The sequence below is a fragment of the Dama dama genome, chromosome 10, assembly GCF_033118175.1.
Source record: "Dama dama isolate Ldn47 chromosome 10, ASM3311817v1, whole genome shotgun sequence".
Lineage (NCBI taxonomy): Eukaryota > Metazoa > Chordata > Mammalia > Artiodactyla > Cervidae > Dama > Dama dama.
In genome coordinates, this window is record NC_083690.1 from 5,320,045 (window position 1) to 5,331,342 (window position 11,298).

General features: G+C 52.9%; 1 protein-coding gene across 2 annotated transcripts in view; it reads left to right on the plus strand.

Annotated features, from left to right (window-relative positions):
• DNAJA3 (DnaJ heat shock protein family (Hsp40) member A3) overlaps window positions 1-11,068 on the plus strand; it is a 28,616-nt gene extending 17,548 nt beyond the window's left edge. Inside the window, exons 6-12 of one of the 2 annotated variants that reach the window (XM_061152742.1) lie at window positions 799-946; window positions 2,014-2,078; window positions 3,850-3,978; window positions 4,437-4,552; window positions 5,301-5,398; window positions 9,244-9,357; window positions 9,902-11,068. In XM_061152742.1, the coding sequence (XP_061008725.1) occupies window positions 799-946; window positions 2,014-2,078; window positions 3,850-3,978; window positions 4,437-4,552; window positions 5,301-5,398; window positions 9,244-9,344 (657 nt within the window). In that variant the 3' untranslated portion in view covers window positions 9,345-9,357; window positions 9,902-11,068. The remainder of the gene's footprint in view (window positions 1-798; window positions 947-2,013; window positions 2,079-3,849; window positions 3,979-4,436; window positions 4,553-5,300; window positions 5,399-9,243; window positions 9,358-9,901) is intronic. The other variant, XM_061152743.1, reaches the window with a different exon arrangement.
• Window positions 11,069-11,298: the final 230 nt, after the last annotated feature.

Genomic DNA, 11,298 nt, shown 5'->3' on the forward strand with positions numbered 1-11,298 from the left:
GGTGAGAAAGAGAGTGAGTGAGTCAGGGGAAGAACACCTCAAACTGAGCTCCTGTGAGCAGGCCACCCTGGGAGTCAAGGTGAGGGGGGGATTAATTTTTTATATATCTCTGTATCCTTTGATTTGCTACAACAGCATGTTGATAATTTACCCTCACCCCCTAAAAACACCCAAGGATGTTGAGTTAAAAGAAAATGGTAACTGAATTCCATTTACCAGTGAAGAGCTGATGGGAGTGGCCACAGACTGTAAGGCCCCACCTGTGCAAGGGGCTGGGAGCCGAGGAGGCTCCTGGAGGACTGGGGTGAGTGAGGGTGGCTTCGAGAGGAGCCGCTTGTGGGCATCTGTGACAAGGCGGGACTGTGAGGGGCTGTGGGGGACAGAGGCCTATGCTGCTCCTCCCTTGGGGCAGGCAGGGGCAGCTCTGGGTGGGAGTTGCATCCAGTTGTCACTTTCTTCTTTCTTTCCCAGCTGTCCCTTTTGTAAAGGGAAGAGAGGGTTCTCTTTAAAGCGACTTGCTCAGCTCCGGGGGCTTGGGGACCGTCTGTAAAGAGGCAGTGTCTCACTTTTCGGCCTCATGTAATCAGGTTTGTGGTTCGGGATTCAGGAGGCAGTGTGCTCTAGGTCAGGTTAACAGTTTGGGCTCCTGTACCTTGTCCGCAGGCAGTATGTTGGAGCGCGGGGGCACACCACACATACAGGTCTTCGGTGAAATGTTTCGCATGCTCGTTGTGGTCCCAGGGCCTTGCTGTCAGGGTGCACCGGTGTCTAAGGGTCCCATTTTTCTTGTCTTTGTAGGAAACCATAAACACAGGCCCTTTTGTGATGCGCTCCACGTGTCGGAGGTGTGGCGGCCGGGGCTCCATCATCACGTCTCCCTGTGTGGTGTGCAGAGGAGCAGGACAGGCCAAGCAGAAGAAGAAGGTGGTGATCCCCGTGCCTGCCGGTGGGTCTGGGCTCCTCCACGCATGGGGGCTCAGAGCCAAGGCCACCTGCCCTTGTTTCTGGAGCTGAAACTCAGGGAGGAACCAGGGTCTCCTGCATTTTCCTCTGTACCAGTTACCCTTAAGATCTGCACATGTCATAGGGAAATGGCACCTCACATGCCTGCCCTGCTCTTGGGAGAAGCAGCTCCTCCACCTCTGTGTCCCAAGGCCAACGTTGTACCCACTGCCCGCCCAGTTGGCCAAACCACCCTCTCTGCCCCCAGGGCCAGCCCATGACCCCCACCCCCCACTCCAAACCAATCCTATTCCTGGAGTGGTCTTTGCATAGGGTGGTCTGATCATGTCTCACACTGTTGGAAGACTCTGTGGCGATTCTCAGGGGCCAAAAATTGGCCTCCTCTTCCAGCCCCTCCTGGTCTCAGCCTCCTATTTTCTTAGTCTCCCCCTTGTTGCCTTGCTACCTGCAGCTTCCTCATCCCCAGGGGAGCCTTCTGGAAGCATTTCCTTAGATGTTCCTTTGGAGCTGTGATCTTTTCCTTCTAAGAACTTATCTCTGTTTGTAATGATACATGGTGTTGTTACTCAGCTAATAACTATCTCCCCTGTGGATGTGCTCAGTGGCATCCAACTCATTGCAGGGACTGTAGCCCACCAGGCCCCTCTGTCCATGGGTTCTCCAGGCAAGAATACTGGAGTGGGTTGCCATTTCCTTCTCCAGGGGATCTTCCCAACCCAGGGAGCGAACCTGCTTCTCTTGCATCTCCTGCATTGGCAGGTGGATTCTTTAGCACTGTGCCCCACTAGACTCTAAACTCACTGGGATTGGGATACTAGGTGGACCTGGTGGTAAACTTGAATAAGTGAAGAGAAGGTGCTTTCATTTGGTTATCGATTACTATATGCTGCACCTTTGAAAAGTTATCCTTGTTTTACTCGTTGCTGTATCGGATAATTGTGTTGTTCCTTGTTAACAGGAAACAGGAATGAGTAAGTGGGTGGGTTGTAAATAGATCCAGTGTAGAAAATGCCTTCAGACATCCCAAAATAATTGTTCTTTTGCTTACAGGAGTCGAGGATGGCCAGACTGTGAGGATGCCTGTAGGAAAACGAGAAATTTTCATCACATTCAGGGTAGGTGCTCTGTTTGCACAGTCTCTTTTGGGCCTTTGCTCTCGTGGACAGGGTGCAGCCCAGGCTTCTTATGGGTGAGATGGGAGCTTCACAGAATGTGCCTGGCCGTTCAAGTTTCTAAGGCAAGTGGGGGCCACCTCAGCAGGGTGATTAAACATGTGTTACATCAAGCTTTTGTGCTAAATGTGGAGAGAACAAAGTTACCCCAAGGTGTTTACAAGTTGGCAACAAAGCACTCATAAAAATAGAGAAAACATCTTTTATTTTTTATTGATGTATTGAATTGTTCATGGGGACAATAAGGGCCAGAGCTACAGATTTACGTGTGACGTGCAGGCAAAGTTTTCTGAGGCAAGGGTAACAGAGGAAGTGGCACCTTCTGCCACTGATTCCACCAGGCGTGTCCCTAAGGAGGTGCGGCAGGCGGAGGCAAGGTATGTGGCAGCCTCGTCTACAACAGTGAGACACTGCCAGCAGCCTGCTGCCCTTCGGGAGGAGATGGCGAGTGGGCTGCACTGTGGACACCTCGGAGCAGAAGGCTGGAGACGCACGTGTTGGTGTGAGACGTCCTGGTAGTTCTCAGTCACGGACAGGGAGTGAGCAGGTTGCAGGCCGAGGAAGGAGGTCATCTGTGTAGTTTCAAATCACATGAGGTGGTGTCATGTATTGTTTAGGGACATGTTGGTCTGCAGGGAGATCCAACCAGTCCATCCTAAAGGAGATCAGTCCTGGGTGTTCATTGGAAGGACTGATGTTGAAGCTGAAACTCCAGTTCTTTGGCCACCTCATGCGAAGAGTTGACTCATTGGAAAAGACCCTGATGCTGGGAGGGATTGGGGGCAGGAGGAGAAGGGGACGACAGAGGATGAGATGGCTGGATGGCATCACCGACTCGATGGACATGGGTTTGAGTAAACTCCGGGAGTTGGTGATGGACAGGGAGGCCTGGTGTCCTGTGATTCATGGGGTCGCAAAGAGTCGGACACTACTGAGCAACTGAACTGAACTGAAACATGTAAAAAAGGTAAACAGACGCTCCTAGGAAAGATACAGACTAAATGTAGCGGTTATTATGGAGGGGTGAGCAGGACGGGGAGAAGTCACCTGTGTCCTAGTCTTCTGTGACCTAAGCAGGGTTGTGTGTACAGCGTGTGTTAATTACTTTGCTGATTTACGTATATGTGAAATATTTCATAGTTTAAAACAAAGACAAACATAATGTAAAGGGTGAATCTTTAAGACTGAGAAATTGAAGAGAAAGGTCGCAGGCTGGAAGCCAGTCTATGAAGAAGGTTTGATAAAGAATTCAGATTGTTCCCAGCTGATAGTAGAGAAGAAGAAAAGAAGAAATCACTGGAAGACAAAGAATGTCTTTGAGACCCAAAAAACAGTGCTTATAAAATTTGAATCATTCCAGTGCCGCTAGTCTGACTTGAAAGTAGCTTGTACTAAAATACTCTGGAAAGTTAACCCTTTCTGCCTTTGTAGACTGTATTAGTCTGTGTTTCTAGTAAAGTAAGATTTTTATATTTCTTTTAATTTTCAAAATTTAGTTTTATTTCCCTTGAAACTTGAACAGCTTAATCTGGGAGAACACTGTGGCATTGCAGTGAAGGAAGAAGCTGCCCTGTAACTCCCAGAGGCTGGGGTAGGTGGGTGCTTTGGTGAAAGTGCACTGTCTCCCTGGATGCTGCACGCTGAGCCGCGGCTGTGGTCTGCTCTCCAGAAGGACTTCTCTGAGCGTTAGTAACCCTCCCGTGCTTGGCCCTAGGTGCAGAAAAGCCCTGTGTTCCGGAGGGACGGTGCAGACATCCACTCAGATCTCTTCATCTCCATAGCTCAGGCCATCCTTGGGGGCACCGCCAGAACACAGGGCCTGTACGAGACCATCAACGTGACGGTAAGAGTGCGAGCACGTTCTCACTACTCTTGTACTGCAGTGCTCTCTTTTTTCTAAAACGGGAAATGGCTGAAACCTGGGAACAGCCTGGCGGAAGGCAGGAGGAGTGTTGGCCGCGCCTTGGGTGTGACTCGGCCGGGAAGCAGTTCCTGGGCCGTGTCCATCCTACTGGGCTGGGCAGCGGCCTCAGTGGCGCCCCAGGTTGGCTCTGCCTCCTCCCAGGTCCTACTCCCCGAGCTCCCTCCCTCCTGCTGTGGGCTTGCCACCCTAGACTTCTGGCCCCCGAGCCCGTCATAGGCTCTGCTCAAGGTGGACCCAGTTTCTGTGTGGTGTTTGATGGGTTTGGTCTAGAAACCTGAATGGAGTTCTTTTCAGGAGTAAGATTGTCTTCATGTCGTGAGATGTTTTCATTTGGGCAGCTGGAGGTGGAGGAAAACCTGAGGTTCCTTTCTTTATAGATCCCCCCTGGGACTCAGTCAGACCAGAAGATTCGGATGAGTGGGAAGGGCATCCCACGGATTAACAGCTATGGCTACGGAGACCACTACATTCACATCAAGATCAGAGTTCCAAAGTAAGCACCTCCTGGTGTGGCTAGGCCCACGCGCTCTCTGCAGCTTCCAGCACCAGCAGCAGCCAGTCGAGGACTTCTCACCTGCCAAGCAGGTGCTGAGCCCGACTGCCCGGCCTGTGTGGTGCTTCTGCTGTAAGCACTGAGGCTTAGGCAGGTTACTTCTCCCGCTAAGTCTGTCCTGCCCAGGTGCTCCTCCTGAAAGCGGACGTGATAAAAAAGTTCGACCTCGCTGAGTTACTGGGAGATGAAATGAATAACCCATAGGGAGCAGTTAGCTGTTATTGCTGCTGTTGGTTTTATTATTATCGCTCTTGGGTCACCCACCATCTGAGAGATGATCTAGAGCGAGCTGGCGGCTTGTGTCGTGTCCAGCCTTCAAAAGAAAAGTCCGAGGGGGAGCTGCGGACATCTGGAGCAGGGCTTGCCCGGCTCTTTTCAGAGGGCTGGGTTTCCAGCGCTCTCTTTAATTAGGTAATTTCCAACACACACACTTATAACAGCTTTTCATCCCTCTGGTAAACTGTTTACCGTGGCCACAGTGGCAGTCGTTTAGAACAACTCAGGGTAGTTGCAGCGGTTTACTTTACAGAAGCTTTAAGGGTGTGGGCTCTTGGGTTCAGGGTGTGCCCGGTGCCTGGGTCAAGGGTCCTACCTTTCCCACATGCTGCGTGGGGGCCGGCCACGTCCACGTCCTTTTGAAGAGCTGCCCAGAGGAGCCGCTCGGACACTGATTGCGCTTGGTCCACAGGAGACTGACAAGCCGACAGCAGAGCCTGATCCTGAGCTACGCTGAGGACGAGACCGACGTGGAGGGGACGGTGAACGGCGTCACCAACACAAGCACTGGTGAGGCACCCCTGCGGCCCGTGGGAGTCCCCCAGCACCTGGGAGGGCAGACGGTCTGGAAGCATGTTGGGGTTTCCACTGGGGAATCTTCCTGGAGTCTCCAGAGGGACCAGTAGTAAGAGGGGGCTGAGTGTTGGGCAGAGTGGCGTGGGGCAGCCCCACTCTGGGAAGCTGGCCAGCAGGGCCCCCCGCCCTGGCCCTCATCCTCTGTGCACGCGCTGCTGGCCGAGGTCAGTGAGGCCTGTGACACTTCCCTCCAGGGAGCGGCTCTGCGTCTTAGAGCTGCTCTCCTGAGTTCTGGCCTCGGTTCTGCCACTTGCCCTGTGACCGTGGGTTCATTCCTGCATGAGATCAGCTTGTAGCCACTAAAGGAGAAGATACATGTCTTCCTCGTCCAGAAGGCTTCCCCTGGATTTCAGAGTGTCCTGTAAACAGCAGCTGTGGCAGGCTTAACAACTCCAGATCTGCCTGTGTGCAGCAGGTCTAAACTCTGAGCTTTTAGGGCCGTGAACAAACAAAACGCCTTGTTTACTCTGAGCTTAAACATCTGTAGAGTGCAGTTAAATATTGGCGATTGGTGAGTAGCCATGCCCCCTTATTCTGACAACAGGCAGGCACTTTGGCTACAGGCACCTTGGCCTGTACCTCTGGATGGGGGTGCTCTGCCTGGATGGGGTGCTCTGTCGGGATGGGGTGCTCTGCCCGGATGGGTTGCTCTGCTGGGATGGGGTGCTCCGCCGAGGAAACCCTGTCGGTTGGGCCTCCTGCTGGGCTGGGAGAGGCCATGCTGAGGGTGAGTTGGCTTCTGCAGCCCGACGTGTTGCCTCCTGGTTGCATCGCTTTGTTTTTGTCTGGGTCCTGGATTTTCTCTCACCTTCTCGGAACTTGAATGGTGTTTAGATTAGTGTACAGTCAGAGCAGGTGATCGGAGCTGGGGGTGGGGTCTTGGAGCCCTGGGGCAGGGCTGGGGGTCCCAGTGGCAGCAGCCTTTGCATGGACTTGGCTGAGCTCCCCAAAATCCAGGAGACCAAGTCCTCTGTGAAAAAGCAACTGCCACAGATTGTATCTGTGGCTGACTGGGCATAAAGTGAGCACTTACTTTAGTGGTTTGGTTCATAGACTTTTTCATATTTTCTTGTTACTATCCCTTGGACTAAAAAGAAGTGGGGATAATTCTTCCACATAACTCTACTTATGCACCTCTAGGTTTTTTTCCTGAGTCCCAAATATTCCCACAGTCACGGAGCATGCGAGATTTGCTCTGCAACCAGCTCTCAGCCATGCCCCCCTCCCCCAGGGGAACTTGAGGTCCTCCTGTCTGAGCTCGGCGTGAGACCCTGTGCCTTGTTCACTGTTTGCATGTTGGGTATTATCCACCAGTTGTTATCAAGCCCCTTCCTGAGAGCTCAGATTGGGAGTTGATCCTGTAGTCAGCTTCTGAGTAATGTCCATGTTTCTCATCCTGTTAGCTCATTCCCTCTCCCCTTGTTTAGCCGAGATTTATTGGGAGGCTCTTATGTGCCAGACCCATTGCCAGTTCTTCGTCTTGAATTTCTATTGACATAATTTTGCTGAATATATCATAATGTTAACATATGTGTTGCATGTGTTTGTGAAGAGTTCATAAAGTGAAATGAGTGACCTGAATTATTTTTTTTTCCACTCACTTCTGTTGTCATTTCAGAATTGTATTCAGTGGGAAATTTGGCTCCCAGACATAATTCTTTAAATGGCTTTTAAGAATCTTAACACTGGAATGCACTGTCAGTCTGCAGCCTGGGTGTGGTTAAGCCTCTTGTTACTGTGAAGAAAGTTACTTTTGCCCTCCACGTGTGAGGACACACCAGTGCACACAATTACCTTTCCTGACAACTGCACTAAGGTGCATCCTATTTATTCAAGTAGAGCCTGAATCTCTGCTATTAAAGTTACACTGGAAGCAGTTGCCTTCAGTCATCAGTGGTTCTTGAGCTAGCATGTCGCTTAATAGCCCCCAAGTGCCCGTGGAGATAGTCACTGCAGATGCAGATTGATTCCTGGGTGTCTTTGCTTTCACCGCGGGAAAGGTACCTGGAAGGCATTTGGAAAGTTACCATTATGTAGGAAAACAACCTAAAAGTTTTTGGCGGGTTTAGTATTGCTTGTTTATTTTTGTTCTCTGTAGCCCCTGCTGAAAACCTTAATAATGGCTGACCCTGGCTTTGTTCCCAGTCTGAGAAGCAGAAAAACCGCAGCGAGCTGGGGGCCTGGGGCACTCTGAGGTTACCAAGTGACCTTTTGGGTTTAGAGACAGCGTGGCTCGTTGTTGGTATTTCTGGATCGTCATTAACTCCTGTGACGACCCCTGTACGTCCATTTAGCTGTCATGCGGGAACCTCTTCCAGAGCTTGGATCCCCCTGCGGTCTCTTCTCTGATGAGCTGACGGCATTGACTGTTGAGCCCCTCTATTTAGGCAGGGCGGAGGCAAGAGGCAGATGAGGAAAAAGACATTTTAGTGGAACAAGAGGCACTCTGCTGGCTCAGTCTGAGCGTGTAGTCAGCTCAGGGAGTCAGACTGTGCGTGCAGACCCCGCACCTCTGCCTGTAGGATGGGTCTGGTCCTCAGACATCATCCTGGAGTCCGGTTGGTGGGTCTGTTTCCTCGCACTGATGGTCACTGAGCATTTGCCATGTGCTCGGAAATGATGCCCAGAGAGACAGGGTCCCTGCCCTGCCCAGCTCACAGTGTGAGGGGGGAAGGCCAGGCAGGCACTGAACCCCCAAGTAAATGCCAGACCTTGCTTATGACACTAGGAGCTTGTACTTGTGGAGAAAAAGGTGGTACAGATTCATAGAATGAGCGTTACCTGGTTATTCATCACCTTGTAAAGAGCCATGGACTACCTTCCCCACCCCTTCTGGAGACTGTGACCTCTGCTGCCCAAAGCTGTGGGCCTCTCACCGACAAAGGCATCTCAGACTGAGAGCTTGGGGACATGGACATTTTGTCCCCTCTACACACTGTCCTTGACATACATCCCCCTGCACATTGACATGCACTAATTCTCCTGAAACAATGAAAAACATTGAGTCCAGTCCAGCTCGTAACACGTCGGCCCTCGTGCCTCATGGGTGGCTGATCTTTAATGTGATGTGTTTGTGCAGAGGGCCTCTCACGGCCCATCCGGAAACAGAAAGGTGGCCACCCGTCTCGGGAGCATTTGGAGCCAGGTGCTTGCCCAGTGATGCACGGGTCCTTGGCTGCCCCGTCCCAGATGAGCAGTGCATGTGTCCTGGGATCCCGGTGCCCTGGAGAGACGATCAGTGCGTACTGACCAGGTGCAGAAGCTGGTCGGTGGGTCTTGGCACATGCTCTTCACCTTCTCAGAGCCTGGGCTTTGGGGTCTGACTGCTTGGGTCTGAGCTCAGACCTCCTGCCCACTTAGCAGCTCTGTGACCTTAGTCATGGCACCTAACCCCTTTGTGCCCCTGGTTTTTGTTTTTTTCATCTGGAATTTACCTGTAAGGTTACCGTAAGGACTGAATGAGGTATGGACGCCATGCAGCCTGGCCTGGAAGGCATTGGCGCTGGCTGTGTTTCTGTTACAGTTGTTAAGTGGGACAGCTGCCTGTTGTTCCTTTCTGTACCTTGTTTTCCCCTTGAGGGCCAGTGACTTGGGGAGCAGTTGGGATGCTCTAAGTGCTGAATCATCTGATGGACGGGACAACCCTGGGCAACCTTTTATGGCCACCTTTCCTCTCGGGGTGGCTCTTGGAGCACGAGCCCTGGGTGGCCAGGTGGGGCCTGGGGTGGGCTGTGAGGTCTGCGCCCTTGACCCCAGTTCTCTCTGCTGTTTATGCCCAGGTGGCAGCACCATGGATAGCTCCGCGGGAGGCAAGGCTAGGCCTGAGGCTGGGGAGGACGAGGGATTCCTTTCCAAACTTAAGAGAATGTTTACCTCCTGATATCCCAGCCCAGGTAGGAAAACCCCTGAGGTTCCTCCCTTTCATGCCCCTCTGAAATAATGAATCCCTGTTTTCCCTCATTTTAGCCAGTATCCTCCCCCCACCCCCAGAGTTGAAGAGGTTCCCATCTCAGGCGTGGTGTGAGCCTAGCCTTAGCCCAAGGGGAGCTGGCAGGTAGTGCAGGGCTGAACCACCTCCTGGAGGCCCCCAGCCCTCCTTCCACCAGCTCCCGGGGCCACTGCATCCTGCCGTGGTGGGAACCAGGTTGCCCACAGTCACAGAAGGCAGGTCACAGCAGAGCCAGGCCTAGAACTCAGATCTCCCCAGCCCCGCCCTGTCCTGGCTGGGACGTCTAGGGCAGTGGCAGCCTTAGTGTGGGGTGGGGTGGGGCAGTGACGGGAGTCCTGCTTGCTCACCGTGGTGTCTTGGGACTCACCTTTCACTCGTGCTGGTCCCTGATGTTGGGGCCTCCTTCCCAAGGACTGCAGAAGTTCACCGACAGGGTGTGTCTTTTCCTGCGAGGCCAGTGAACTGTACCCGTTTGTGTCTTGGCTCAGGAAAACGGTCCACTGGGAACTAGGCAGGAAGCAGCAGCACCCCCTCGTGTCCAGGGCACCTCGGATGCAGGAGGATTCCCCACGGCAGCACCGAGCCCCTGCCTGCAGAGGCCTCCGGACCGCCTTGGCAACAGTGAACTCACGTGACCATGCGGCTCTTCACAGAAGGTCATGGCGGACGGGACAGACCCTGGGCAGTCAGGCTTGGCCAGCCTCAGGGCTTGTAGCTTCCCGTCTGCGGGGAGGTAACTTGGCCTCTTCAGGCTCTGGCAAAGTCAGACAGCTGGACACTTCCTGCAGAGCTGAAACTCTTAATTTGGAACTGAATGTGGTTAAAGAATTAAAGGCCATGCTTACAGCTTAAAAATGAAGCCTTAAGCTGCACCGAGTTGTGACGTGATTGATTTCCCTCTCAGCAAACCTCCGGGACGTTCCAGAATGAGTCTTTCCTGACAGGTTGTCCTTTCCGGGAACATGGGGCACACACACCTCGCTGGTGTCACCCACCCTTCAGCTGGAGTTGGTTTAATTCCCACAGGTACTGAGCGGCTGGAACCTGGGGGCCTGGGGTGACACCTAGAGGACACATGGGCCGTGATCTCCGTCAGGACGGAAGGTCCTTCCTCCCACCCCACGCAGGGTGGCCCTGTCCCCCGGCAGTTGGGTTGTGTTGTTCTAAGCCAGGCGTGGGTGGGGCTTCTGCCCCTCTGCTGGACCACAGCGGGCGTGGCCTGGAGCTGACTGAGGGCCTCTCAACTCCAGCCCTGCCCCACTGCTATCAGGGCCTTGGGTCTCACCACTCACTACTGACCTGTTTTCAGACGTGTGTTTAAATTATTCAGTGCTGAGAATCATTGTCTTTTCCCGTACGAGTGTTTGTTCAGAGGAAAGCAGACTCTCAGCAATTGAAGGTTCTCCAGCAACCAGCCAGACCAAGCACCATTTCCCAGCCTTGGCTCCTGGGACGTGCGGGTTCCCTGTGTTTCCAGATCCCCTCGCTGTGGTGAGACAGGCTAACGGAGAACCCTTCTGATGAGTGTGCTTTCTGTTTCCCCCCCATAATTTACTAAAATAAAGCATCTGCTAGTGTCTGCTCTAAGAATGTAAAATGATTCTGTATCAATGTAAATAAGATTATCTACTGCAAAGAGATATTTAAAACCTGAATTGTGGTCATCTCTTCCTTGAAAGAGTCCGGACAGCTCTCTGCAGGTGCCCGTTAGGCCACCCCACGTCTGCTGGCCTTCCTGGGGCAGCCAGAGGTGGCTTTCCTCAGCGTCACCCCCACCGAGGGACAGGTGTCGCTCTGACAGGCGCGTACCCTCCCAACCCGGAGCAGGGAGCTTATCCTGCAGTGATGTGCTGATCTGAACGAACCTTCTAGGATTCAGCTTGTC